We start from the raw sequence: 27886 nt of genomic DNA, 5'->3' as shown, positions 1-27886 counted from the left end.
CACAGGGGAAAAGGAACCCAAAACCTAAGTCACCCTCAATTAGAACCATAATGGATGATAACAAAAATGTATTTTGAATACCATTGATGTAAATATCAAAACCAAAGGCCTGGACAGATTAAATAATAAACTGCAGAAATAAGTGTTCTTCATACATCTACCTCATAGAGGATGTTGTTTCGACATAACTCCAATGTAGATAATACGTCCTTTATTCACATAGCTGCTATATACAGACACACATATATAGCTACAGCCTATGTTCTGGCCTACACAATGTCGCTAATTCGCTCTCTCCGTCCATCTCTCTCCCTCTCCTGCACGGCTGAACTTCGCTCGTAAGGATGTTTACCGACTCCAATACCCAGGGGACCTAACAGGTTGTGTGTGTCATAACACAGGCACACACACTGGACTCACGCACTGTAGTGGTCCTGAAACAAAGAAGATACACAACACGTAAGAACCTACTGCTTACACCGTACCAGTTGTCTGAGTGTTGACGCTGCATAATTAGGTAACCTTTAAATAGTTGCCCTTATACACAATGTACTTTGGTAACTAGTATGTTGTATCTAGCATGCCTTAGACCAAATAGTCACTGATATCGTTGTTACTGTGCACTTCCATAGTAATTAAATCAAAATTGATTTCCAATTGGAATAATGATGATATAAAAAAGGTCAAGTTCTTATTGTGTTGAAAATGCCTTACGGCTTACAGTCACCATAACACATTCACTTCAGTATGTGGCCCATGTGGGAGTCAATCTGCTGCTAGCACCAACCAACAGGGCCATCTGAACCACAAACCTGAAGGGACGTGACTACTCCGCTGGCCATGACGGACAGCCTCCCGGCCGCAGAGCGGACCCCCAGCTTCAGCTGGGACATATCTGGAGCACTGGGCAGCATGTTGGTCAGACGATATGAGCTGGCTACATGGGGACCGGAGAGAGAGAGATGGTTAGTAACATCAGTGGTGGTGGCAGTTGCTTTATAATGATCCTTCTTCTGATGTTTAAATTGTGGAGATGTACACATGCAGTGCCTGGATTAATAAAGCCTCACTGACTAGGAGTACTGATCTAGGATCAGATCCCCCGTCTAATATGACCTGAAAGGCAAAACTGATCCTACTCAGATGCTTTGTGAATATGGGCCCTGGTATTCACTTGATTTAGTGATATGAAATGGTTAAATTGTATACTTGAAAGTGTGATATGCAGTGCACTCAAAGTATTCTGACATCTTGACTTTTTCCACTTTGTTACGTTACAGCGTTATTCTAAAATGGATAAAAAAATCTACAGGTTTTTCAAAATGTTTGCAAATGTATCAGAAATACCTGATTTAAATAACTATTCAGACTATGGAGACACGAAATTGAGCTCAGGTGCATCCTGTTGTATTCATTGATCATCCTTGAGATTGTTCTTGGAGTCCACCGGAGGTAAATTCTATTGATTTGGAAAGGCACACCTGTCTACAGTCGTGGCCCAAAATATTGGCACCCTTGCACTTTTTTCAAGTAACTCAAGAAATTGAACAAAGTATTTGGTCTCCACAATTCTTTATTTCACTTAATATTACATAATGTAAGAAATGACATTGACAAAATGATTTACTCCATAGACTTAATATTTGGTAGCACAGCTTTTGGTCAAAATAACTGCCTTGCCCTAACTGCTGTTTTCAGATCTCTCCACAAGTTAATGGGATTTAGATCTGTACTCATTGCTGGACACTTCAGTACAGTCCAGCATTTAGTCTTGAACCATACCTGGGTGATTTTTGAAGTGTGTTTGGGGTCATTGTCCTGCTGGAAGACTCATGATCTTCAACGGTCACCCAGCTTTCTGACATCGCGCTCCAAAATACCTCAGTATTCACCTGATTTCATGATGCCATGCACATGTTCAAGGCACCCAGTGCCAGAGGCAGCAAAGCAACCCCAAAACATCACTGAACCTCCACGTTGGACTGTAGGGAAGGTCTTCTTTTCTTTGAAAGCTTCATTTTGTTTTCTGTAAACATAGAGATGGTGTGCTTTACCAAAAGGACATTCTCCCAGAAGGATTTTGGCATGTTCAGGGCTTTCGATCAGCAGTGGGGTCCTCCTGGGTCTCCTACCATATAACCCCCTTGCATTGAGTTAGCGAAGGTTGGTGCGAGTTGAAACTGTCGTACCTTGTGTCTGAAAGTCAGCTTGAATCTGTGTGGCAGTTGACAGAGGTCCTTCTCCACCATTCAAACAATCCTTTGCTGCAATCTTCCATCATCATTCTCTTGCGGCCACGTCCAGTGAGGTTGGCTACAGTGACATGGGCCTTAAACTTCTTGATAACATCACGTACGGTGGAAACAGGAACATCAAGGTCTCTGGAGATGGACTTGTAGCCTTGAGATAGCATGGACAACCATCTTGTGTCTGACCTCATAACTCACTGGTTTTCTTTTTGTTCATGCTCATTGCGGTACACACAGTGACAAAATAGGAGAACGAGTCCTTTTCTCTATTCAAACTGGTTGAATAGAAGGTTTTTATACTGTAGGCATCTTCAACTCACCATAGATGAATTCAATTCCAAAGTAAATGAGAATCACCTGCTTGAAATCTAATTATTTCTAACTACTTCTAGAAGGTGCCAATAATATTGTCAGGGACATTTTAGGATTTCTTTGTGGAATTAGCTAAGATTTTGTTTTGTTCAACTGCACACCCGAAGACATACATACAGTTGAAGTCGGAAGTTTACATACACTTACATGCTGAACGCGCGCGCGTTGCAAAAATAAATGTAGAAATCTGTTATTTAATTATTGCACCCACACTGCTCACGCGCACCAACGAACGTCTGCGTTGCCAAGGGCTAAAATAGAAGTCAGTTCTATTTCTGACACAGATCGCACTGCAAGTCCTGCCTCTCCCATCTCCTAAATGGTTTATAGAAGCAGGTATCCGCGTGCCATCTCCTCATTGGTTATACCCACGTGGGTGACTGAAAGAGAACAAGGTCAGTGGCGGTAATGCACCTAATTTATGAAAGTTGCCAATCGCAATATAAAGTCAAGAGAAGAAAAAGCCTGGAAGGAAGAGAGATGACAAGAAACGATTTGTTTGACCGTTTTGTGTGTGGATTAATTGAGTAGGACCTTGTGCATTTCAGGTAAAATAACTCAATGTTTATATCCCAGGACAAATTAGCTAGCAACAGCAATCTAGCTAAATAGGACAAATTAGTTAGCAAGTGCAAGCTAACTAGCCATAAATGTTTAATGCTTTTTGACCTGTCCCCAAATTAATAAAATTGGTTCAGAGTTATTTTTAAATATTTTAACCTGCGTGTCGTGATCGCGTTTGGTGTGGGGGGACAAAATACATTTATGCACGATGGCACACGCGCGCAGCCGGTTTGGGTTCCGTGTTAGGCTGGAGTCATTAAAACTCATTTTTCAACCACTGCAGAAATTTCTTGTTAAACTATAGTTTTGTCAAGTTGGTTAGGATATCTACTTTGTGCATGACAAGTCATTTTTCCAACAATTTTTTACAGACAGATTATTTCACTTATAACCCATTGTATCTCAATTCCAGTGGGTCAGAAGTTTACATGCAAAGTTGACTGTGCCTTTAAACAGCTTGGAAAATTCCAGAAATTATGTCATGGCTTTATAAGCTTCTGACAGGCTAATTGACATTATTTGAGTCAATTGGAGGTATATCTGTGGATGTATTTCAAGGCCTACCTTCAAACTCAGTGTCTCTTTGCTTGACATCATGGTAAAAATTAAAAGATATCAGCCAAGACCTCAGAAAAAGAATTGTAGACCTCCACAAGTCTGGTTCATCCTTGGGAGCAATTTCCAAACACCTGAAGGTACCACGTTCATCTGTACAAACAATAGTACGTCAGTATAAACACCATGGGACCACGCAGCCATCATACCGCTCAGGAAGGAGATGAATGTACTTAGGTGCGAAAAGTGCGAATCAATCCCAGAACAACAGCAAAGGACCTTGTGAAGATGCTGGAGGAAACAGGTACAAAAGTATCTATATCCACAGTAAAACAAGTCCTATATCGACATAACCTGAAAGGCCGCTCAGCAAGGAAGAAGCCACTACTCCAAAACCGTCAGAAAAAAGCCAGACTACGGTTTACAACTGCACATAGGGACAAAGATTGTACTTTTTGGAGAAATGTCCTCTGGTCTGATGAAACAGAAATAGAACTGTTTGGCCATAATGATCATTATGTTTGGAGGAAAAAGGGGGAGGCTTGCAAGCCGAAGAACACCATCCAACCGTGAAGTACGGGGGTGGCAGCATCATGTTGTGGGGGTGCTTTGCTGCAGGAGGGACTGGTGCACTTCACAAAATAGATGGCATCATGAGGATGGAAAATGATGTGGATATATTGAAGCAACATCTCAAGACATCAGTCAGGAAGTTAAAGCTTGGTCGCAAATGGGTCTTCCAAATGGATAATGACCCCAAGCATACTTCCAAAGTTGTGTCAAAATGGCTTAAGGACAACAAAGTCAAGGTATTGGAGTGGCCATCACAAAGCCCTGACCTCAATCCTATAGAAAATGTGTGGGCAGAACTGAAAAAGTGTGTGCGAGCAAGGAGGCCTACAAACCTGACTCAGTTACACAAGCTCTGTCAGGAGGATTGGGCCAAAATAAACCCAACTTATTGTGGGAAGCTTGTGGAAGGCTACCCGAAACATTTGACCCAAGTAAAACAATGTAAAGGCAACGCTACCAAATACTAATTGAGTGTATGTAAACGTCTGACCCATTGGGAATGTGACAAAATAAAAGTTGAAATAAACAATTCTCTACTATTATTCTGATATTTCACATTCTTAAAATAAAGTGATCCTAACTGACCTAAGACAGGGTATTTTTACTCTGATTAAATGTCATGAATTGTGAAAAACTTAGTTTAAATGTATTTGGCTAAGGTGTATGTAAACTTCCGACTTCAACTGTATACACTACCATTCAAAAGTATGGGGTCACTTAGAAATTCCCTTGTTTTTGAAAGAAAAGCAAATTGTGTCCATTAAAATATCAAATTGATAAGAAATAGTGTAGACATTGTTAATGTTGTAAATGACTATTGTAGCTGGAAACGGCAGATTTTTTATGGACTCGACATAGTCGTACAGAGGCCCATTATCAGAAACCATCACTCCTGTGTTCCAACGGCACGTTGTGTTAGCTAATCCAAGTTTATTATTTTAAAAAGGCTAATTGATCATTATAAAACCCTTTTGCAATTATGGTAGCACAGCTGGAAACTGTTCTGCTGATTAAAGAAGCAATAAATCTGGCCTTCTTTAGACTAGTTGAGTATCTGGAGTATCAGCATTTGTGGGTTCGATTACAGGCTCAAAATGGTCAGAAACAAATAACCTTTTTCTGAAACTCGTCAGTCTATTCTTGTTCTGAGAAATGAAGGCTATTCCATGCGAGAAATTGCCAAGAAACTGAATATCTCGTACAACGCTGTGTACTACTGCCTTCACAGAACAGCGCAAACTGGCTCTAACCAGAATAGAAAGAGGGGAAGGCCCCGGTGCACAACTGAGTAAGAGGACAAGTACATTAAAGTGTCTTGTGAGGCGTCTGTCTCTCAAACAAGTCATCAACTGGCAGCTTCATTAAAATAGTACCCGCAAAAACACCAGTGTCAATAGTGAAGAGGCGACTCCAGGATGCTGGCCTTCTAGGCAGTTGCAAAGAAAAAGCCATCTCTCAGACTGGCCAATAAAAAGGAAAGATTAGGATGGGCAAAGGAACACAGACACTGGACAGAGGAACTCTGCCTAGAAGGCCAGCATCCTGGAGTCGCCTCCTCACTGTTCACGTTGAGACTGGTGTTTTGCAGGTACTATTTAATCAAGCTGCCAATTGAGGACTTGGTTTTTGCTCTGACATGCACTGTCAACTATGGGACCTTACATACATGTATATAGATATGCATGTGTGTAAGGTCCCACAGTTGACAGTGCATGTCAGAGCAAAAACCAAGTCATGAGGTCGAGGGAATTGTCCGTAAAGCTCCAAGACAGGATTGTGTTGAGGCACAGATCTGGGAAAGGGTACACAAACATTTCTGCAGCATTGAAGGTCCAAGAGCACAGTGGCCTCCATCATTCTTAAAAATTAAAGAATTTTAGAAACCTACCAAGACTCTTCCGATGTTCACTCTAACAGAGATACAGAGTTCCTCTGTGGAGATGGGAGAACCTTCTAGAAGGACAACCATCTCTGCAGCACAACACCAATCAGGCCTTTATGGTAGAGTGGCCAGATGGAAGCCACTCAGTAAAAAAACAAAAAAAAAAATCAAAAAACAAAAAAAAAAGTACATGACAGCCCGCTTGGAGTTTTACAAAAGGCACCTAAAGGACTTTGACCATGAGAAACAAGATTCTATAGTCTGATGAAAACAAGATTGAACTCTTTAGCCTGAATGCCAATCGTCACGTCTGGAGGAAACCTGGCATCATCCCTACGGTGAAGCATGGTGGTGGCAGCATCATGCTGTGGGGATGTTTTTCAGCAGCAGGGACTGGGAGACTAGTCAGGATGAGGCAAAGATGAAAGGCGCAAAGTACAGATGAAAACCTGCTCCAGAGTGCTCAGGACCTCAGACTGGGGTGAAGGTTCACCTTCCAACAGGACAACGACCCTAAGCACACAGCCAAGACAACACAGGAGTGGCTTTGGGACAAGTCTCTGAATGTCCTTGAGTGGCCCAGCCAGAGCCCTGCCTTGAACCCAATCTAACATCTCTGGAGACACCTGAAAATAGCTGTGCAATGACGCTCCTCATCCAACCTGACAGAGCTTGAGAGGATCTGCAGAGAAGAATGGGGAAAAACTTCCCAAATACAGGTCTGCCAAGCTTGTAGTGTCATAGCCAAGAAGACTTGAGGCTGTAATTGCTGTCAAAGGTACTTCAACAAAGTACTGAATAAAGGTTCTGAATACTTACGTAAATGTGATTTCCATTTTTAGATTAATACAATTTACAAACATTTCTAAAACTCTGTTTTTGCTTTGTCATTATGGGGTATTGTGCGTAGATTGAGGGGAAAACTCTATTGAATCCATTTTAGAATAAGGCTGTAACGTAACAAAATGTGGAAAAAGACAAGGGGTCTGAATACTTTCCCGAATACTCTGTATGAATTGTTAAGGATACACTTGTTGGCTTCCTTACCCATCTGTTTCTTTGGGTCATCAAACAGGTCAGCTGAGCTGATGGAGTTGCTTCCAGAGAACCTCTCCAGGCGAGTCTTCGCCTCATACTGCATGGAAACAACCACATTAATACTTTATACTTCAAATGACATACTTGATACTAAACAATGAACATACTACACATAGGGGTATTACTATAACAGGGATTTTCAGGTGGATAAAAGAAGGACAGCAGCTGTAGATAATAATCAATCAAAAAGCAATGTTGCAACAGGGAGACACAGCCAGAACGGAAGCAGAGAAAATGTCTAACAGCCTTCTCTGAGAAAGACATGAATTCCAAGCACCAAATTAACTGTAAACACTAGCCTGAGAGGCTTGTAGGATGTCACAGACTAGCGTAAAACTTTAACCAGAACAGTCAACACTGGCAGACATTTGATACTGACAGTCATTTAGATCAAAAAAGGTAGGAACATCAGTACTTAGATACAACATAATTATAGACAAATAAAAGGAAAATTATTATTCAAATAATTTGTCATTATGAATCCATTTTTTGTATATTCACTATTGGTCAATAGTTTTAGAACACCTACTCATTCAAGGGTTTTTCTTTGTTTCTAGTAATTTTCTACATTGTAGAATAATAGTGAAGACACCAAAACTATGAAAACACATATGGAATCATGTAGTAACCAAAAAAAGTGTTCAAATCAAAAGATACTTTAGATAAGATTCTTCAAAGTAGCCACCCTTTGCCTTGATGACAGCTTAACACACGCTTGGCATTCTCTCAACCAGCTTCACCTGGAATGCTTTTCCAACAGTCTTGGAGTTACCACATATGCTGAGCACTTGTTGGCTGCTTTTCCTTCACTCCGCGGTCCAACTCATCCCAAACCATCTCAATTGGTTTGAGGTCGGGTGATTGTGGAGACCAGGTCAACTGATACAGCACTCCATCACTCTCCTTCTTGGTCAAATTGCCCTTATACAGCCTGGAGGTGTGTTGAGTCATTGTCCTGTTGAAAAACAAATGACAGTCCCACCAAGCGCAAATCAGGTGGGATGGCGTATCGCTGCAGAATGCTGTGGTAGCCATGCTGGTTAAGTGTACCTTGAATTCTAAATAAAATCACAGTCAGTGTCACCAGCAAAGCACCCCCACAATATCACACCTCCATGCTTCACGGTGAGAACCGCACATGGAGATCCGTTCACCTACTTTGCGTCTCACAAAGACACGGAGGTTGGAACCAAAAATCTCAGATTTGGACTTCCACTGGTCTAATGTTCATTGCTCGTGTTTCTTGGCCCAAGCAAGTCTCTTCTTATTGGTGTCCTTTGATAGTGGTTTCTTTGCAGCAATTCAATCCATGAAGGCCTGAACAGTTGATGTTGAGATGTGTGTTACTTGAACTCTATGAAGCATTTATTTGGGCTGCAATCTGAGGCTGTTGATTCTTATAAACCTATCCTCTGCAGCAGAGGTAACTGGGTATTCCTTTCCTATGGCGGTCCTCATGACAGCCAGTTTCATCATGACACTTGATGGTTTTTGTTAATTTAAACGCATTCCAGGTAACTACCTCATTAACCTGGTTGAGAGTGCTTGAGAGAAAGCCAAGCATGTGCAAAGCTGTCATCAAGGCAAAGGGTGGCTACCTTGAAGAACCTCAATATTTGGATTTTAACACTTCTTTTGGTTACTACATGATTACATGTGTGTTATTTCATAGTGTTAATGTCTTCACTATTATTCTACAATGTAGAAAATTGTAAAAATAAAAACCCTGGAATGAGTAGGTGTCCAAACTTTTGACTGGTACTGTATGTGTGTGTCCCGTGACAGTGTGCCTACCTCAGAGTCATCCTGCTTGCCAAAGTACATGTCAGAGGAGATGGCCTTGACATCCCCAAACTTCTTGCGGGCGTCGCCTGAGTCTGAGACAGGGACTGGGTCTGCTTTCCGCCGGGCTGCAGTCCTGTGTGTGAAAGAGGGAGGGTGCATTCAGTGACAACTGCAGTGAGAAACTTAAAATAGAATTTTAAAAAATGGCTCAGGAGAATTATTACAGCCAAAATAAAAAAATACTTTTTCACATGCATCTCTATTTTCATCCCTGGAAATCAAACAGTCATATAGTACCTGTCGTCCTGTGAGGAACTCTTGGTGCTCAGGTAGAAGTCTGGCTCTGGCTTCCTGCTCTCTTTCCTCCAGCCAGACTCCCCCGTCTCGCTCCAATTGGAGAAGAACTTGTCAGAGGATTCTGTCGGTTCATCAAACTTGGTCATTGAACTGGTCATCGACATCCTGATGGGTTTCATATGGAAAAGAGAGCTCTTTTTTTTGTACAATATATTTATTGCCATCTTTTTTTTTTTTTTTTTACAATTTAACAATCATCAAAATGACAAATAATGCCCCGTTATTCCTTCCACCTACACAAAACACCATGCTACATGGGGGCACATCGTGCAAAACCCTTCCCAACACAGGAACACACCCCCTCCCGGTATTAGCTTCACTGATTATCAACAAAAAAAGAAATAGAATGACCTTCACATTCCGTGCTCGAAAATAAATTATTCAACACAAAAACTAATACATTAATGAAGAAAGTAGTAATGAGGCAGCTAAGGTGACATCTCTAGAAACTTCTGAAAGTCCCCCCAGACATCAGTAAATTCAAAGGATTTATTAAGTAAATTGTATGTTATTTTTTCAGATGGAATATAGGAAGATAGTTTAACCACATCTGCTTGCTTGACGGAGTGTCACTCTTCCATATAATAGCTGTGCATTTATTGGCTGCAATGACTGCCAATTTAATGAATCTGGTTATGCTACAAATATTAACTGGTAGAACAGAATCATCTCCAAGAAGTATAAGGGAAGGATCTAGTGGAATAGGAAAGGGCAAGGTTTGAAAAAGGTACAAGAATTTTGGTAATATATTCATCTTTACACAATTGACCTGCCCAATAAGAGAAATTGGTAAATCCCGCCATCTATCCAATTCTTCCCCAACCTTTTTGAGAAGGAGTATAGTTCAGTTGATATGTCTTAATAATTTTAGAAGGAATTTGCAATCCAAGATGTCATTTTCTGTGGTTTCCAAGAAAACGGCTGGTCTAAGATTGGGTTCTGCATAGCTGCCCTGTTAAAAGGCATAATTATACTCTTCAATAGGTTTATTTTATATCCTGAAAAGGTCCGATATTCTTTCAGGATGTCAACTAATGCTCGGAGTAAAATTTCTGGTTTAGTGAGGTAAAGCAAAATGTCATCGGCATAGAGCGAGACCAGATGTTCACACCCACCTATACGAACAGCATGGATGGATGGAGGAGATCTAAAAGCCTCTGCCAGTGGCTCTATAGCCAAAGAAAAAAGGAGAGGACTAGCGGGACAACCCTGTCTTGTGCCACGTGATAGAAAGCTGAGGAAATGTTTCCATTAGTCAGGATCTAAAGCTACCGGACATTTGCACAGTAATCTAATCAGACCAACATACTTAAGTCCAATATTCATCCTCTGTAAAACAGGTAGATCCATTCTATCCGGTCAAAAGCTTTTTCCGCATCTAACGAAGCCGCCACTATAGATTCTTGGCCATTCTCTACATAATGCATAATACTAAATAATCTTCTGATATTATCAGGAGATGAGCGGTTTCTTACAAAGCCTGTTTGGTCCATATCAACCAAGTCTGGAATAACCTTATCCAGTCTAAGAGCTATGAGTTTCGCAAGAATCGTATATGAAGTGTTCAATAGAGATATTGGTCTACAAGGCCCACAAAGCAGAGGATCATTCCCAGGTTTTAACAAAACTGTGATCAGTGCCTGTTCAAGTGTGTCTGGGAGCTTTTGTCTCTATGGCATAGTTCAACATACTGCAGAGGCTCAATTAGTTTGGGTAAAAAGGATCGATAGAATTCAACTGGGAATCCGTCCAACCCTGGTGATTTTCCCCCAGCAGTGTTGAAAATGGATTCCCTAATTTCCTCTGATGTAATATTTCTCCAAGTGCTCTCTATCCTCATCAGTTAAAGTTTGTACATTGAGTTTGTTCGAAAACTCATGCACTGTGGCAGGGGCATCCCCTTCAGACTTGTACAATGTTTCATAAAACTCCCTGAAGACTAGATTAATTTCCTCAGGACTGTGAACAACTGTGTTATTGGGTAGCTTAATAGAGCTAATAACTCTACTAGCATCCTCTCGTCTTATCTGCCAAGCAAGCAATTTTCCTGCTTTATCTCCATGTTCGTAATAGTTTAGTTTTCCTAAGAGCATTTTCCGCTTTATGGGTAGTCAGGGTGTTATATTCCAATCGCTTTGAGTCTAATTTTTGTAGAGTTGAGTGTAACATTTGACAACTATGTTCATTTTCCAGGTCTCTGATTTAATTCTCGAATGAATTTACTTGAGCCTTATACATCTAACGAGCACCTGAACTAAAGGATATGATTTGCCCCCTCAGATATGCAAGGAGAGCTTCCCATAAAATTAGGAGTGAGGCAGAGTTGTTATTGGTGCTAAAAAATTTCTATGAGTGTTCAGAAATGTTACAAATGTGGGATTATTTAGTAAGTATGTGCCAAACCTCCTTCTTGAGGGTGGCTGTGCTCTACTGACTGGTACTGAAGCCAGCAGGGCAGAATGATCTGATATACATCTTGGTAAGTACTTACACCCAGTAGTTAAACTTCCCCTGGCTGCAGGAATAACAAATAAGTCAATTCAAGAGTAACTGTTTTGGACCGGGGAGTAAAATGAGTATTCTTTAACATTTTGGTTGTGAAATCTCCATAAGTCTACAAGTCCAAAGTGTTTAATTTCTGCTTTTAACATTTTAGCTGCCTGTGTGAGGCTGATACTATCAGAGGAAGATCTATCACTGGAAGGGTCCAGTACCAAGTTAAAATCCCTGCCATTATTATCTCTGATGGGCACGTTAACTTCAAAAATATGTCTTGGTAAAATTTAGGATCATGGTTAGGCCCATACACATTCACAATGGTAATGGGCTCAGTGTTAATGAAACCTTAAATGATCACAAACCTAACCCCTTTGTCTTTAATCTGAGATTGTATCTGAAAGGAGCAATGCTTATTAATGAGTATGGCCACCCCTCTTGCCCGAGAGGTGAAAGATGAATAGTACACTTGACCCACCCACTCTCTCTTCAGTTTATCATGCTCAGAGTCAGTCAGGTCTGTCTCCTGAAGAAGAGCTATATCAACCTTATGCTGCTTTAGATAATTCAGAAGGCGTTTGCGCTTGACTGGGCATTTAGTACCCTAATGTTGTGTCATAAATGTATAATTTAGGTGCCGACATCTTTAAAGAAAGAAATAGGGAAAAGGAAAGAAACTTGCGTTGAGTATATACACAATGTGTACAAAATGAAATTATGAAAGTATAAAGTAGTAAACATCTCGTGAGCTAATACCCTGACCCTACCACAAACCCACCCACCAGAGGTTAAACAATCACCATCCTCCTGAGTTAACCCTCCCCCCCCCCAAAAATAAAAACACACACACGTGTAAAGCTATCAGCTAGCTGGCAATTAGGCAGCCAGCCAGTGAGTGATACCGAGACAGGGATAAGCTACTAACGCCAGCATACATCTAACAATAAACAAGCCAGCAAATGTAATAGTGGCTAAAATCCCCTGAAGTAATATAAACATAGCTAGGCTTGAAACCCAGTCAAAAGCAACATAACTATTAACCAAAACGCGAACTCTGCGTAAAATAAAATTATACAGCAAAAATGTAACTACCTGGCATATTGTGGATGTATAGTAGCTATACCCTTGTAAACCTAGTGAGCTGGCTAAATAGCACAGCCAACATTAGCTATGATCCAACTTTACCTCGCCAGTCATTATCACGCTAGCCATCTAGCCAGCCAGTCGATCATATGAGTTACTTCCTTGTTTCCTCGTGTGCTAACAGTTCACTGTATCCAAGTACAAAAGACAGTTCCTCGGGGTGTAGTATATGTGAACAAGTCAGGAAGTTCTTTCCTCATGTATGTTTCACCCATCTTCAGAGTCAAATGTGCGCTCACCATTCTTGGTTTCGATCCACAAAGTCGCTGGGTAGCGCAGGCCGTATGCCAAGCCAGCCTGACACAGAAGTCTCTTCAGTGGGGAGAAAGCCATCCTCTTGTGTAGTGTGGGAGAAAGATCCAGAAAGATCATAATTCTGGCATCTCCGTACTTGAGCTCTCCCTTTGCTCTGGCAGCAGAGAGGATGTGAACAGTGTCCTGGTACCGTAGAAATTTTATGACAAATGCCCTGGGTGCAACCTGGCCAGGCAGCCGCCTCCGTAGGGTGCGATGGGCCCTCCCGATCTCCAATGGGTACACGGGAGGGAGTAGATCCAGAATTTTGGGAATCCATTCCTGTAGAAAGGAGATCGCATCTGTTCCCTCCACGGCCTCCAGGAAACCTTGAAGTCTCAAATTCGAGCGCCTTTGGACATTTTTGTAATAATCAAATTTCTCCTCAAGTTTAGAGATGGCGTCTTCCAACTTCTTGTATTTTTGGTCCACTTCCTCGCGGACTTCCAGGATGGCAGCCTGGTGGTCGGCATGGTCTTTCTAACTTTGTCACTCGTCCCTTTGTGACTTTCTGGTCTTCGTGGAGTTTATCGACCAGCACATCAATTTTGCTGAGGCATTCAGAAAGTGTCTCTTGGATTTTTGTTATGCCCTTGTCCATCTCCATTCTGAACCATGCTGGTGCTTCTTCCGAGCTAGCATCCGCCGAGGCCGAAGAAGGGCTGTCAGAGAGGGGCATTTTTCCATGCCTCGTCTGAGGCTTTGACATATTGGGCATATTTTGCTTTGGCGATACAATAGATGTTTTAACTTCCAACTCACTATTAACGAACAGGTAAACTGTTAAAATGCCTTAAAATTGTTTGAAAGTTCGAGGACACTATGCAGACGCGTATTGTTAAAGCTTCGCCATTGCCGGAAGTCAGAGAGCTCAATTTTAATGGATTTCGTTCCCAGATCATTTTGTGATGTCTTTCCAACTCCCATTACAAGACAACACAAAGAGATCTGAGACCAGGCTAGCCATGTCAGTGATTACTTCCAAGAAGGAATGACCCATTGCTAAAGTATTGGAAGGTTGCCGGAGTGTGTAGGTAGTGTGGTGACCTGGATGTAAAGGAGCCTTCGTCAGTCTCCTCTTCCTCCTTCTCTGTGTACCTCCGGCTCTTAGTGGGCTGCTTGGACCCCACTGGGCTCTCCTGCTGGATAGTGTGCATGTCTGACAGCACAGAGTGAGACACTCCACTAGAGGGAGGAGAGACAATGGAGTCAAATAATCAAAGTATTTGTTACCACAATATCTCCAATGGTTACAACATGTTTCAGTCCAAACAATAATATAATTATTTTAGATCAGGGTTTCCCAAACTAGGGGTCATGACCAATGTGCACGGGGGGAGAAAAAAGAAAATCGCCTGATTTGAAAATTGGGTCGTGAGAGAAAATGTAAACTTACTTCAGTACCGTTTACATCAGTACCGTTTAAGCTACAAAATATGACCCCATCACTGAAAGATAACTCTCAGGAACACATACTGTTTCCCTTTACTAGCCGTTAGAACCGAGTGGACAAGACCAGACTGGGAGAAAAAGAACAATCAATTATGTTATTTTCTACACAGAAGACCATACAACATTATTGCCTGATGATCTTCTGAACTTTCCAATACCTTTCTGATGCATTTCAGTCACTTCAAACCATAGTCGTCAGATTTAAATTCTGTCGAAATACTGTCAAAATACTGTCCGACAGATTTCTAATAGACTGTCATAACCCAAATTAAAAAAGTAAACATTGGCCGTTGATTATACATTTTTTTAGATGGTGGGGTCAATAAAATGTTTTAATATCAAAATAGGATCGCACGGCAAAAAGTTAGCGAATCCCTGTTTTAGAAGATGAGTGACTTATCCCCTGCAATGTAAAATACCCCTTTAAACTATTCTACATAGGACATCTATAAAAAGTGTGTTAAGAAATAAACTAATCCTTTTATCACCACCATCAATTCAATCCCCCCACCTCCTGCTGCCAAAGCCCATGCCCAGTCTCTCAGCCTGCTCCTTCTTCTTCTCCCCCATCCCCTTCATCTTCTCTGTATTACTTCTCTGCTGCGCCTCCAGATCCTTATAGGCCAGTCTCATGGAGGCACCACTAGAGGGAGGAAGAGAGAGAGAAAAATGGATAAGCAGAGTGAAGATTAGAGAATAATAGATAATGTGGATGAGAGAGCGAGAGGCCAATAAAGCCCATTTAAATTGGAGAGAGACTCACATGGATTCCTCTGCTGGTTGGGGGCTGTTCTTGGTGGTGGTGGGTGCTGTATCTCTCTCATTGAGTTTGTCTACCGCCTGTGCTTTCTTCTCCAGGTCACAGAAACTCTGTTTGCTCACCTTCTTACCCCCAAGACCACCCTTCTTAGCGCCCAACTGAGACAAAACACAGGACACAGACGTGAATACATGTCTACTAATCTACTGACCCACAAGATCCATGAGCGATGTACACAGTCCATTCACACTAAATCCCCCACCCACACACAACCATCACCAAATTCACTCTGATTCATAAGCACAACACACATAGGTACAGCGAAGGAACATTACATACTGTTTTCTTGGCCCCAGCTGTTTTCTTCTTGAGAAGAGAGGACTCTAAGGGAGAAGGAACAGTGGGCATTAGAATACAGTTGACAGAAACTGCTAAGAGCTACTGTTCAAGGCTCAGATATTTCATGTACTCCTAATGGTTAAGGTTCTAGTTGAGTATCTTTAGTCTCTAGGGCATAATCTCTTGGTCCTCTTACCTAAGGCTTCTTTAGGAGACATACTTAGCACGTCAACACTGGGACCCTCTGTATTACCTGAAGACAGAAAGAGTTGAGGGCATAGACGACATGGACAAACAGATGCAAGTGTATGTGTGTTTCTGAAGTGTAAATATTGAAGTAGAGGTGTACCGTTTTTCTCTCTCTCGGTTTCTTTTGTAGAGTGTTCCTCTACTGGGGTGGGGCTTAGATTCATCTGGGCGGAGCTTGTTATATTAGGCTGGGCGGAGCTACGATCATCAGGGAATGCCTGCCAAAATATGCAAGGTAAGGAGAAGACCATGTAAACAACATGCACACATCCATAATCTTCTACAATTTCAAACAAATAAGTACTAACAGTCACACACACCTGCACGTGCATACTGAAGAAATCCTCCTCCTTATTGACGGGAGATGTTGGAGAGAGGGGGGCCTGGCTGTCCAGCCACAACTGCAGGGAAACAAAACAGAGGATTCATTGGCATCTATAAGGCCCTAAGTACACAATCATTTAAAATCAGCCATGTTGATGCGACATGATTGTGTTAAAGACAGTATAACAAGTAACCAATATTGACTAAATCCATTTTTGCCCAGTGGAATGTCTGGATGGATGTGTGTGGCACCTCAGTGCCGAAGCGCCTTGTGGCCTGCGTGGCCGAGGTCTTGATCTTCTCGCGGTAGAGCACAGCGGCTCGGCTGTTGTACTTGGTGTTGGCAGCATTGGACGTGCAGCCTTGCTGGGCAAAGAAGGCATTCTGAGAGACACGGGGGAAAACAGTGGTTTGAATTACACATCAACTCTGTAATACAAATGGTATTGTTAATTGTTAACAGAATATTGCATTATAATATTGCATACATCATACAGGTATTATACAGGGCCCAATTGTGACATCATGACAACATACAGTACCCTATACATTCTAGAAATAATGCCCACTCATGCAGTCAGAAACATAACTACTAGTACCACCCTCTCAGTGCTTAACAACACAGCAGGTTGGGACGTGGCTGCCCACCAGTCAGGGCCCAACGTGGACGGCTTTACTCACCGCACTGGCATTGCCGCCCACCTGCATGCATCGCAGCTGGTACCAGGACCAGTTAGAGTCCAGCTCAGTAGACCTGAAACAAACAATACATAGTTCTGATTCTGAACACTCCATCAGGCCATAATGTGTCAAACTGTGTGTTGTGTGAAGCCAGTGGTCCTGTCCAGAAACAATCCCTAGCCCCTACCCACTAGTGTAGATCTGAAAGAACAGGATGGGGTAGGCAACATTTTTTTTTTCTCCATTCATTGTTCCTTACCTGATGAATGACAGGTGCACTCCTAATGACCTGTGTGTTCCTGAGCAGTCTATACAGAGAAACACTCCATAGGTGATACTGGCCCAACTAGGATTCTTAGCCGAACAGTCAAAGCACACCTGTAAGAGAAAAGAAGTTCAGCAACTTTGGAAAACATCGGACTTGACAAGGAGTTCACTGTCTCCTTCATGCAGTGATAAGTCTATGGGGACAATGATAAGCAAGTTAATATGAGCGCATGCCAAATAGATAGCAAAACACTAAGAAATAAATGAAGCAACCCAGTAGCGTGGAGGTCTGAAGTACAAAATATTTACCTCATACTGTTTATTCTTTTTTTATATTTTCCAATTATTTTCTAGTATAAACTATTTTATTGCCTCTACTTGTCAACACATTAAGAGAACGCCGAAATGTACCAAAAGTAGATCTAAACCAGTTAGTTAAATGTTGCAATATAGTGGAAACAATATTTCCTAAACAGCTTTTCGATGCTTGCGGTTGCAACATTGTCGCGTTCAACGTAGCCAGGCCTAAACAGCAGACGGAAACAGCTGGAATCGACAGTTTATGAGCAAAAAGGTACTGTTTATGTCTGTGTGAAGCCTTTCATCTTTGTGGTGTCCATGAGTCAACATTTACCAGACATCTATAATTTACAAACACACTGACGCTAACGAAGTGGACTGTCCAACCAGTTTCTTAAAGTACCATCTTTGAGCCAACTGTCATCATGCCACATGACAGCTGGCTCGAACGTGACTCTCCAGGATGTCCTATCGTTCCATTTAAACTGCTCATGCTAATTCTTTCTTCAACACTGCAAAAACATATTTTGTCAGGAGGATGTGCAATGAGCATACGTGGTTCAAAGCTTTTCCATGTGTGTTTATTACGACGCCCAGCAAAACTGCGACGTGTCATTTTTTTCCTCTCTGAAGCTAGCTAGCTAACATTAGCTACTTACTCGTTAAAGACAGAAAGCTTATCAACTCACCTTATTCGTAGAAAGGGAACGTAGTCGTTTGAAAATGGCAGCAATATCTTGCTTGCTAGGCTCTGACATCTTTCCACCTGTTGTTAATTTCACCTGATAGGTAAAGCGCAGCGTTTAGCAAATTTGTTTCCCTGTAATGAAAAATACTTCCGTCCTCGTCAAGGCACCCGTCAGAACGATAACATTTTTTGCCTGTGCTCTGATTGGTCAGCAGTAACACGTGGGCATTATTGTAACATGGAAGTCTGGGTAAAGTTACATTTCTTTATATTATCCTTGATACTGTATATTTAATTGAAGAAGACAAAAAAGAAATGACAACAGTGAAACTTCTCTTTTCGTTCAATTCATTTATAATGTATGCTGTGGGACAACATTGGCAAACTGAGTTGTGCAAGTAAAGCTGCTGCGGTGTTCTGTTGATGGCATGACCTGAAACCAATGATATACAGCTCATAACCTGAAACGCACAGCATAACCTCTCACACTGACAGAAAACTAATATCAAACCAAATCGATCTTCCTCTCGATATGCGGTTGTAGGCATAAAATGTAGGGGATATTTCCAGGAGCATCATGCATAAACCCAGTGTTTGCTAAAGAATGCACTCACAACAGTGTAAGAGCCAAATCGTCAACTCCCAATAGAAGAAACCTATACTAGAGATGGGAATCGGGATAGGTCCTAAATAACAGATATAGTTTGCCAATACTGGTAATGCACATGTGGTGGCGTTAAGGTTGTGTGTGTCAATCATTAACTTTTAAAAGAAAATGAGAAATATAATCTCACAGTTATTTGTCAATTACTAATCATAAGTAGGCTCTGGCCCCTCTGGAGATATTAAATTATATTTACAAATGCAACAATAGAGCAAATTCGCGAGACATTTGCCATAAAACATAAAATTATTGTACAAACAGATTTGTTTCCGAATCACAGCATTTCATCTGACAGAGAACAAAAGCACTTACGGCATCTCATAAATTAACAGTCTTTGATTTCCAAATAGAAATTTAAAATCACAACTCCCTAATCTATAACTGCTTAATTTGTTCGTAGGTTCCTCGCTATTTACATGCAAACATACTTTTATTAAATCGGACCCTCTAGTTTGTGAAAAACAGTAAAAGCTGTGGTTATTGCTGAATGTGCAACATTGTTTCGCGGGCACAAAAAAGTATATTCTCCCAAAGCTTTGAATTGGACATCCAGTGCAAGCTACAGCTAAAGCTCCTAGCTTCAAGTGAGACACCTTATTGCCCAACATTCAGTGTGGAAAGAAAAACAACAACATCCACACAATGTAAAAATCTACCAACAGAATGTGAAGTCAATTGTGTGAATAGAGGCTGTCACAAATGGCACCCTATGCCCTATATAGTGTACTACGTTTGGCCAGAGCCCTATGTGCCCTGGTGAATGTCCCTGATACTAAAATGACCAGCAAACGTGTACAATCAATAGGTGAGCCAATACAATGAAACAATTAAAGAATATACAATCAATTAAAGTTGAGGGGTAAAGGTTACAGGAAAACTTCTGAGTGAGTCACTTATTGTTAAAATGTGGGCTGGCGCAACATGGTATCAGAGCATTTACAGAATAATATGAACTGCTCTGAGACCAGGCTGGTTGGTGACGGTGGAAGAACTGGATATAATTCATCATATTGGTTTCTCTCATTCATCAACTATTCGCTGAGCAAAACAAAATCAGAGTTAAAATACAAAAAAAAGGCATGACAAGACTTGACAAATCTGAACTATAGGCATCAGATAAGAAAGACAATTGTTCTGAACTGGCACTGCCATGAATTCCAAGCCCTTTTCTCAAAAGATTTGAAAAGTCAAATAAGAAAACGGGGTTATAGGTTCTGATATTACAGACAAATGGCTTTCATGTAGAAAAAAATAAAACCTTGATTACTGTCAAAAGGATGGGGTGAAGGACACTCAAAACAGCGCAAGAAATAACATGCAATTATAAATTCCCCTTATTTCGACATAAGACTTCCAAATCGGATCCTGGACTCCAAATTGGTGTTGCAATAGAATCAGATCTATAGAACTAAAAATATGTATCACCAATTGTCTACGACAAAAATGAATTAAAAGATTCAACTGAGATTACTTTTAGGTCTCCAATCAGTTTCAAATCAAATCTAAAATGACCTCGTGAATGGGACACATGTATATCCTCTCTCATGTCTGTTCACATCTTTTAAAATCGGTTTATTCTTTCAACGTCTTCATAACTTCAAGCTACAATTGGAAGGTTACATGTTTCAAATAGATTTTTATATACGTTTTCTGTAACAGTAATGACTAAGTAACATTTGCTTTTGTAGCTGGCTTTAGACTCTGTACTGGGTGTCCCATCATAAAGGCTGACAATGAGAGCAGGCCGTAGTTGTAGGAAGATTTGTGCTTAACGACATGGGATCCAGGAAGATGCAACAGAGAGAGCTACAACATCATCCTCTTCGATGGGCAAACCCCTTCCTTCTGCCACCCTTTTCACTCACTCACAATCACACACACACTGCGGCCAGCCTCTACCACGTAGGGTGAGAGGGGAGAATGCGAGGCCTGCCCTGCCCACCCTCCTGCCCCATCTCCTCCACTTTCTTTCTCCTCTTCACCCCATCCTCTCTCTCGTTTTCCTCCTCGTCCCTCGCTCTGTCATTACTAGATGTCGTCTACGTAGTTGGCAGGGTAGAGGCCCACCACGCCGTCTTTCAGGCGCCCTCTGCACCAGCCCTGGTCGTCCTCGTTTCCTATCTTGGTGAACTCCTCGCCTTCAGGACAAAAAGGAAAACAGTGAGGAATGGAAAGATGGTGGTAGATGAGCATGTCTTTCTGTTGAGCAGCTTCAAAAAGGATTTGTGACTCAACCTCACTCACTTTTCTCTGTGTTTTAATTGTCATTGATAACTGATCTGACAGGACATGGCAAGTAAAAGAAGACTGGTGGAGAGATCCAGTCCTTTCACTTAGCAGTCATACAGGACAGCAGACTAGAGAATAGGGGGAGAGGGCAGGGGTCTCTTCATTTGCATAGTCTTTCGTGTATACACACACACACACACACACACACACACACCTGCTTTGAAGCTGAGTTCATCCTGCTCCTGTCCTTCATAGTCGTAGAGGGCACGCACGGCCACAGACACCCCCGAGGACGCCGGCTCCACCTCAAACGGGTTCCCATCGCCGTTGGCGTCCTCAATGGAAAACGGGTTCACCCCAGTCTCCTCATCCGACCACTCTTGCGACTTCTCCACACTGCTGGAGCTGAACAGACAGAGGCAGCAATCAACATAAGGGAAATTTGAAAATGTTACTTGTCAATCATGCCCTGCTCACACACCGATTGGACAATCCAGCATGCCAGGCGAGAGAAGCGGAAACAAAAATAGTTAATAGGGCCCAGGGGAGGGGGGCATAAAAACAACGACACCAATGTAGAGTACAGCACAACATGTAGAAGGCCCAGCAAATGCATCTCCGAATCCGCCCGGATACATAGACTGAAAGACTATAGGTTTCCCCCTTCCTCTCTCAAATCAGCCAATGGGGGGAAAAAACATGCCTTTTTAGGAAACCAATGCTTAGGAAACCAATGCTATGAGGTTTTGTTGGCGAATGGATTTGTGAGTTTGCTTTGACACCACTTGGAGTGGACACACAGACAGAGTGCTGAGGTAAGGCAAGGCAACACAATGACACGAGTACAGTACAAAAGCATGGTTGGAGTTCACCCCATCCACCACTAGAGGGAGGTAGATGTACAGTACTCAGATGAACAAACACCCTTCTTCCCGTCTGAAAACCCATGAAACACACACACATCCTCACGCTCTCTGAAGCCAGGTTACAGTCAGACTCTTGCAGTTGGTACACTCAGACACCTATGGCATCTCATAGTCTCTCTGGCATAAAGCAGGAACTGACACACACTGTTGACTTTATGAGTGCTAGTTTCTCTGTCCTGCGTTGAGTCAATATCAGACCTAATGTAAAACAGGACCCAATATAGGTTTCCTCACCAAGTTGTAGACAGGCTTTTGTTTAAAAAGTCAAAATTCTATAGAAATTGTATTTTTAAGTACCAACTTGCAACAGATCTGACTGTAAAATAACACAGACAGGAAAAATACACACATACACGCAGAAAGAATGCTCTGCAGGACTTGGCACTGTTAGGAGTGATGACTAATGTAGGTTTGGTGTGATCGCTCACTGAGAGCCCATGCACCATAACACAGTCTGCCGCTAGCCAGGGAGAGGGAAGGAGAAAGGGGGAAAGGGGAGAGATAGAAAAAGAGAGAAAAAAAGAAAGGAGGGGTGACAATAGAGAGGGAGAGAGGGAAAAGGGAGGAGAGGAAGGGGACAAGGATAGATAAGAGGAATAAAAGAGAAGTAATGGAAAAGAGAGGAAGAATAACAGGAAAGAGTGAAGGGAAAAATACAGATGAGGACAGAAAGGGTGTGCCTCAATAGTGTGTTATTGAAGTGTTTCTCAGGGGTGCACATTTTTGTTTTAGCCCAGCACTAGCTCACCTGGTTCAACTACTCAGCTAATCAACAAGCCCTGTGTGCTAGTGCTGGGCTGGAACCAACACATGCAGCCCTGAGAAACACTTGTGTGACACTAAAATACTAAATTCACCCAAAGACTGAGGGAGAGAAAAAGAAGAGGAAGAAAGGGAAGAAAAGGAGGGAGAGGGTCTCTCTTTCACCAACGTTTTCACTTCCTCCACTTTTTTGACATTGAGCGGACTGCTGTTGTTGTTGTTGTTGACGACGACAGTGGGCTGTTCCTTCACGGTCCCCTGGAGATCCTCGTCGTCGTCATCCTCGAAGGGGTTTGAACCCACCGTCTCTGTGCTAGTGGGCACAGTCAGGCTGACGACACAGACACGGAGAGAGGCATTTGTGACACACACACGTACACCCCAAAACACATACTCGTACACATACACACCTTGAATCCAGATAGCTTCTTGACATACCAAAAGCCGAATCGAAAACCTTCGGATATGAGGGTTTAAGACATAATGGACACACAACTTGTACACAAGTGACACTTCCAACCATAACCAATCAAATAGACCATAAGAGCAGTGGGAGAAAAACCACACGACCAGTCTGAGGAAACTGACGAGGCAAAGCTGGTTACGTATAGTTTTTAGACATCCATCGTGACACTAGGACACAGTCACAAAATAAGCATGGTAAGTTAACAAATAAGAAATGGGCAGTTTTCCATTCACACAACATGTATACACCTTCACCAATTCCTTTTATACAATCTCACTGATGCTTTTACTAGCATTTTATCAGTGTTTTCCCCCGCTGATATGCTCTGGGGTTGAGAAAACGGTCACACACTTCACCAGGAATTCATTCTGAATTCCAGGACACCTACACCACCCGATGTCACAGGAAGGCCAAAAAGATCATCAAGGACAATAACCACCCGAGCCACTGCCTGTTCACCCCGCTATCATCCAGGAGGCGAGGTCAGTACAGGTGCATCAAAGCTGGGACCGAGAGACTGAAAAACAGCTTCTATCTCAAGGCCATCAGACTGTTAAACAGCCATCACTAACATTGAGTGGCTGCTGCCAACATACTGACTCAACTCCACCCACTTTAATAATGGAAAAATTGATGTAATCAATTTATCACTTGCGACTTTATATTATTTATATTAGATAATGTTTACATAACCTACATTATTCATCTCATATGTATATACTGTACTCTATACCATCTATTACATCTTGCCTATGCCGTTCAGCCATCACTCATTTATATATTTTTAAGTACATATTTGTATTCATTCCTTTACACTTGTGTGTACAAGGTAGTTGTTGTGGAATTGGTAGATTACTTGTTAGATATTACTGCATGGTCGGAACTAGAAGCACAAGCATTTCGCTACACTCGCATTAACACCTGCTAACCATGTGTATGTGACAAATAAATTTGAATTTGACCCATATAATAGCCCATTTCCCTAGACACTTCAGGTAGATCTGAGAGGGTCAGATTGGTTTAAGCAATATGGTAATCGCTCCATTTTGCCCTCTGATTGGCTAGGTCAAAGCATTACCATGTTAGTTACACCTATCTTCAAAATATATATTATCTAGAGAAGTACCTTGGGTTAGAGGCTGGGGGTAGATTTGGAATTCCACACTAGTCTGTTGTGAGAACGAATGATGAAGTCACCCTAGACATTGATCTACGGTCAGTTTTATATTCCCCCCTAACGGTTAAGATTAGGATTTGGGGAAGGTAAGCTGATCCTAGACCTGTGCTTAGAGACAACTTCAACCAAGAAACCCACTGTAGTGTTGTATGTACACCGTATGTTTACAGTGCAGTTGGACCATGGCTCGTAGTAGCCATCTGTCCAAACACAATGTCACTGCACTGTGGACACCTTTATTGACAGTCACGGTGCCACGCTCTCTGAGATAACCACATCTCTCTCAGAGGAGTTGAAACACCAAACAAACACTGAACAGTGGCAACAATGTAACTTTGGTTGGCAGAAGTCAGAAAAAAAACAGACAGGAGATGTTCACACATTCTTAATGATGTAATATTAGGTCTCAGACCAATATCAGACTGCTTTTTGGTGATATATATATATATATATATATATATATATATATATGCACAACTCTACGAGTGTTCTTATATATCACCAAAAAGCAGTCTGATAGATAGATAGATAGATATACACTGCTCAAAAAAATAAAGGGAACACTTAAATAACACAATGTAACTCCAAGTCAATCACACTTCTGTGAAATCAAACTGTCCACTTAGGAAGCAACACTGATTGACAATAAATTTCACATGCTGTTGTGCAAATTAAATAGACAACGGGTGGAAATTATTGGCAATTAGCAAGACACCCCCAATAAAGGAGTGGTTCTGCAGGTGGGGACCACAGACCACTTCTCAGTTCCTATGCTTCCCGGCTGATGTTTTGGTCACTTTTGAATGCTGGCGGTGCTTTTACTCTAGTGGTAGCATGAGACGGAGTCTACAACCCACACAAGTGGCTCAGGTAGTGCAGCTCATCCAGGATGGCACATCAATGCGAGCTGTGGCAAGAAGGTTTGCTGTGTCTGTCAGCGTAGTGTCCAGAGCATGGAGGCGCTACCAGGAGACAGGCCAGTACATCAGGAGACGTGGAGGAGGCCGTAGGAGGGCAACAACCCAGCAGCAGGACCGCTACCTCCGCCTTTGTGCAAGGAGGAGCAGGAGAAGCACTGCCAGAGCCCTGCAAAATGACCTCCAGTAGGCCACAAATGTGCATGTGTCTGCTCAAACGGTCAGAAACAGACTCCATGAGGGTGGTATGAGGACCCGACGTCCACAGGTGGGGGTTGTGCCTACAGCCCAACACCGTGCAGGACGTTTGGCATTTGCCAGAGAACACCAAGATTGGCAAATTCGCCACTGGCGCCCTGTCCTCTTCACAGATGAAAGCAGGTTCACACTGAGCACGTGACAGAGTCTGGAGACGCCGTGGAGAACGTTCTGCTGCCTGCAACATCCTCCAGCATGACCGGTTTGGCGGTGGGTCAGTCATGGTGTGGGGTGGCATTTCTTTGGGGGGCCGCACAGCCCTCCATGTGCTCGCCAGAGGTAGCCTGACTGCCATTAGGTACCGAGATGAGATCCTCAGACCCCTTGCGAGACCATATGCTGGTGCAGTTGGCCCTGGGTTCCTCCTAATGCAAGACAATGCTAGACCTCAGGTGGCTGGAGTGTGTTAGCAGTTCCTGCAAGAGGAAGGTATTGATGCTATGGACTGGCCCGCCCGTTCCCCAGACCTGAATCCAATTGAGCACATCTGGGACATCATGTCTCGCTCCATCCACCAACGCCACGTTGCACCACAGACTGTCCAGGAGTTGGCGGATGCTTTAGTCCAGGTCTGAGAGGAGATCCCTCAGGAGACCATCCGCCACCTCATCAGGAGCATGCCCAGGCGTTGTAGGGAGGTCATACAGGCACGTGGAGGCCACACACACTACTGAGCCTCATTTTGACTTGTTTTAAAGACATTACATCAAAGTTGGATCAGCCTGTAGTGTGGTTTTCCACTTTAATTTTGAGTGTGACTCCAAAACCAGACCTCCATGGGTTGATAAATTGGATTTCCATTGATTATTTTTGTGTGATTTTGTTGTCAGCACATTCAACTATGTAAAGAAAAAAGTATTTAATAAGATTATTTATTTCATTCAGATCTAGGATGTGTTGTTTAAGTGTTCCCTATATTTTTTTGAGCAGTATTATATATATATATATATATATATATATATATATATCTCATACTACTCAATAGGTAGTTGCCCATAAACAACTTTTAAAGTGAGCAAATTATAAAATGCCCATATAGCAGTAAACTATCAATTTAAAGGGGATAGTTTGATAGATATACTATCCCTTTAAGGGGGATAGCTAGATAGATGTACTATCCCTTGTAGTGGTTGTATCTCTGATTTTGCTATAGCGCAGAAATGTGGACCAACTCTCAAGGCATAAACATGATAAGGAAGGAGTGAAGTTATATCTCAGTCCAGACAAGAATTTCACTCTTAACCCCTTTTCCTTATATGGCTATTGTTTGTTCAGTCGATTGTTTGTGTTTTCGTGAGCTGTGAAAATGAATTTCCACTGTAAGTACAACTAATCTTGATCGACCCCCCATCACCTTCACCCCTGTAGACACAGATATAGCCTACTGTACAGTAGAAGTGACAGAGTACGTGTCTCTTATGCTGGTAGGGCGAGGCAGACCCATGTTTGGCAATATGCACATCTGATGGATACCAAAGGGGCAAATGCTTTGCGAGCCTCACATTCCTCTCATTAACTCCCCTCACACTCCTCCAGCGCCCACTAACACACTCCCCCAGCGCCCACTAACACACTCCCCCAGTACCCACCCTACACACACCTTGGGTCATGTTTGGAATAAATTCACCAGTGTGCAACCTTTACAGTCAGTGGGGCACTTCTGTTTTCTCAGGGCTTGTTACAGGAATGTTTACTGTGACCATGGCAACAACTCAGTGGTGGAAGACGTCATTCCAAAGGCTTTTCTCTGGAATGCTTTACCAGCGTTCCCGATCAGCGGCAGAGAGTCTTGTTGTGGAGGAACAGTAACTATGATGTTTAGATGTGGTGTGTGGAACGTGTGCAGAGAGTCTTGTTGTGGGGGAACAGTAACTATGATGTTTAGATGTGGTGTGTGGAACGTGTGCAGAGAGTCTTGTTGTGGGGGAACAGTAACTATGATGTTTAGATGTGGTGTGTGGAACGTGTGCAGAGAGTCTTGTTGTGGAGGAACAGTAACTATGATGTTTAGATGTGGTGTGTGGAACGTGTGCAGAGAGTCTTGTTGTGGAGGAACAGT

The 27886-nt window shown here is 42.3% G+C and overlaps 2 protein-coding genes across 7 annotated transcripts in view; both read right to left on the bottom strand.

The window, feature by feature from the left end:
* Positions 1-196: 196 nt before the first annotated feature.
* Positions 197-18614, bottom strand: LOC106576371 (ADP-ribosylation factor GTPase-activating protein 3). The gene is made up of 16 exons (XM_014153502.3): positions 18430-18614; positions 17433-17551; positions 17174-17246; positions 16745-16876; positions 16489-16569; positions 16269-16386; positions 16116-16172; positions 15920-15963; positions 15584-15738; positions 15332-15463; positions 14416-14553; positions 9376-9540; positions 9088-9211; positions 7243-7330; positions 813-937; positions 197-434 (listed from the first exon to the last, which is right to left on the bottom strand). The coding sequence occupies exons 1-16, from the start codon at positions 18496-18498 to the stop codon at positions 417-419; spliced, it is 1638 nt and encodes a 545-aa protein (XP_014008977.2). The 5' UTR covers positions 18499-18614; the 3' UTR covers positions 197-416.
* A 145-nt stretch (positions 18615-18759) lies between these two features.
* The window catches only part of LOC106576372 (protein kinase C and casein kinase substrate in neurons protein 2), a 44986-nt gene continuing 35859 nt past the window's right edge, over positions 18760-27886 (bottom strand). For 4 of the 6 annotated variants that reach the window (XM_014153503.3, XM_014153506.3, XM_014153505.3 and 1 more), the window contains 3 exons: positions 23179-23340; positions 21536-21726; positions 18760-21230 (listed from right to left, as the gene is read on the bottom strand). In XM_014153503.3, the coding sequence (XP_014008978.1) occupies positions 21121-21230; positions 21536-21726; positions 23179-23340 (463 nt within the window). In that variant the 3' untranslated portion in view covers positions 18760-21120. The remainder of the gene's footprint in view (positions 21231-21535; positions 21727-23178; positions 23341-27886) is intronic. The other 2 variants (XM_014153507.3, XM_014153508.3) reach the window with 1 other exon arrangement.

Source organism: Salmo salar, chromosome 17, assembly GCF_965601325.2.
Source record: "Salmo salar chromosome 17, fSalSal1, whole genome shotgun sequence".
NCBI classification, from domain to species: domain Eukaryota; kingdom Metazoa; phylum Chordata; class Actinopteri; order Salmoniformes; family Salmonidae; genus Salmo; species Salmo salar.
This window is presented reverse-complemented; position numbering and strand designations above follow the sequence as displayed.

Bases quoted from the DNA above. Each gene is read 5' to 3' on its own strand.
- LOC106576371 (XM_014153502.3), bottom strand. From the start codon at position 18,498: ATGTCAGAGCCTAGCAAGCAAGATATTGCTGCCATTTTCAAACGACTA. The intron at 17,247-17,432 runs GTAAGGAACAAT...TGTTTGTTTCAG, and splicing joins GTGCACCTGTCATTCATCAG to GTCTACTGAGCTGGACTCTA. The intron at 938-7,242 runs GTAAGGAAGCCA...GTCCCCATGTAG, and splicing joins TGACCCAAAGAAACAGATGG to CCAGCTCATATCGTCTGACC.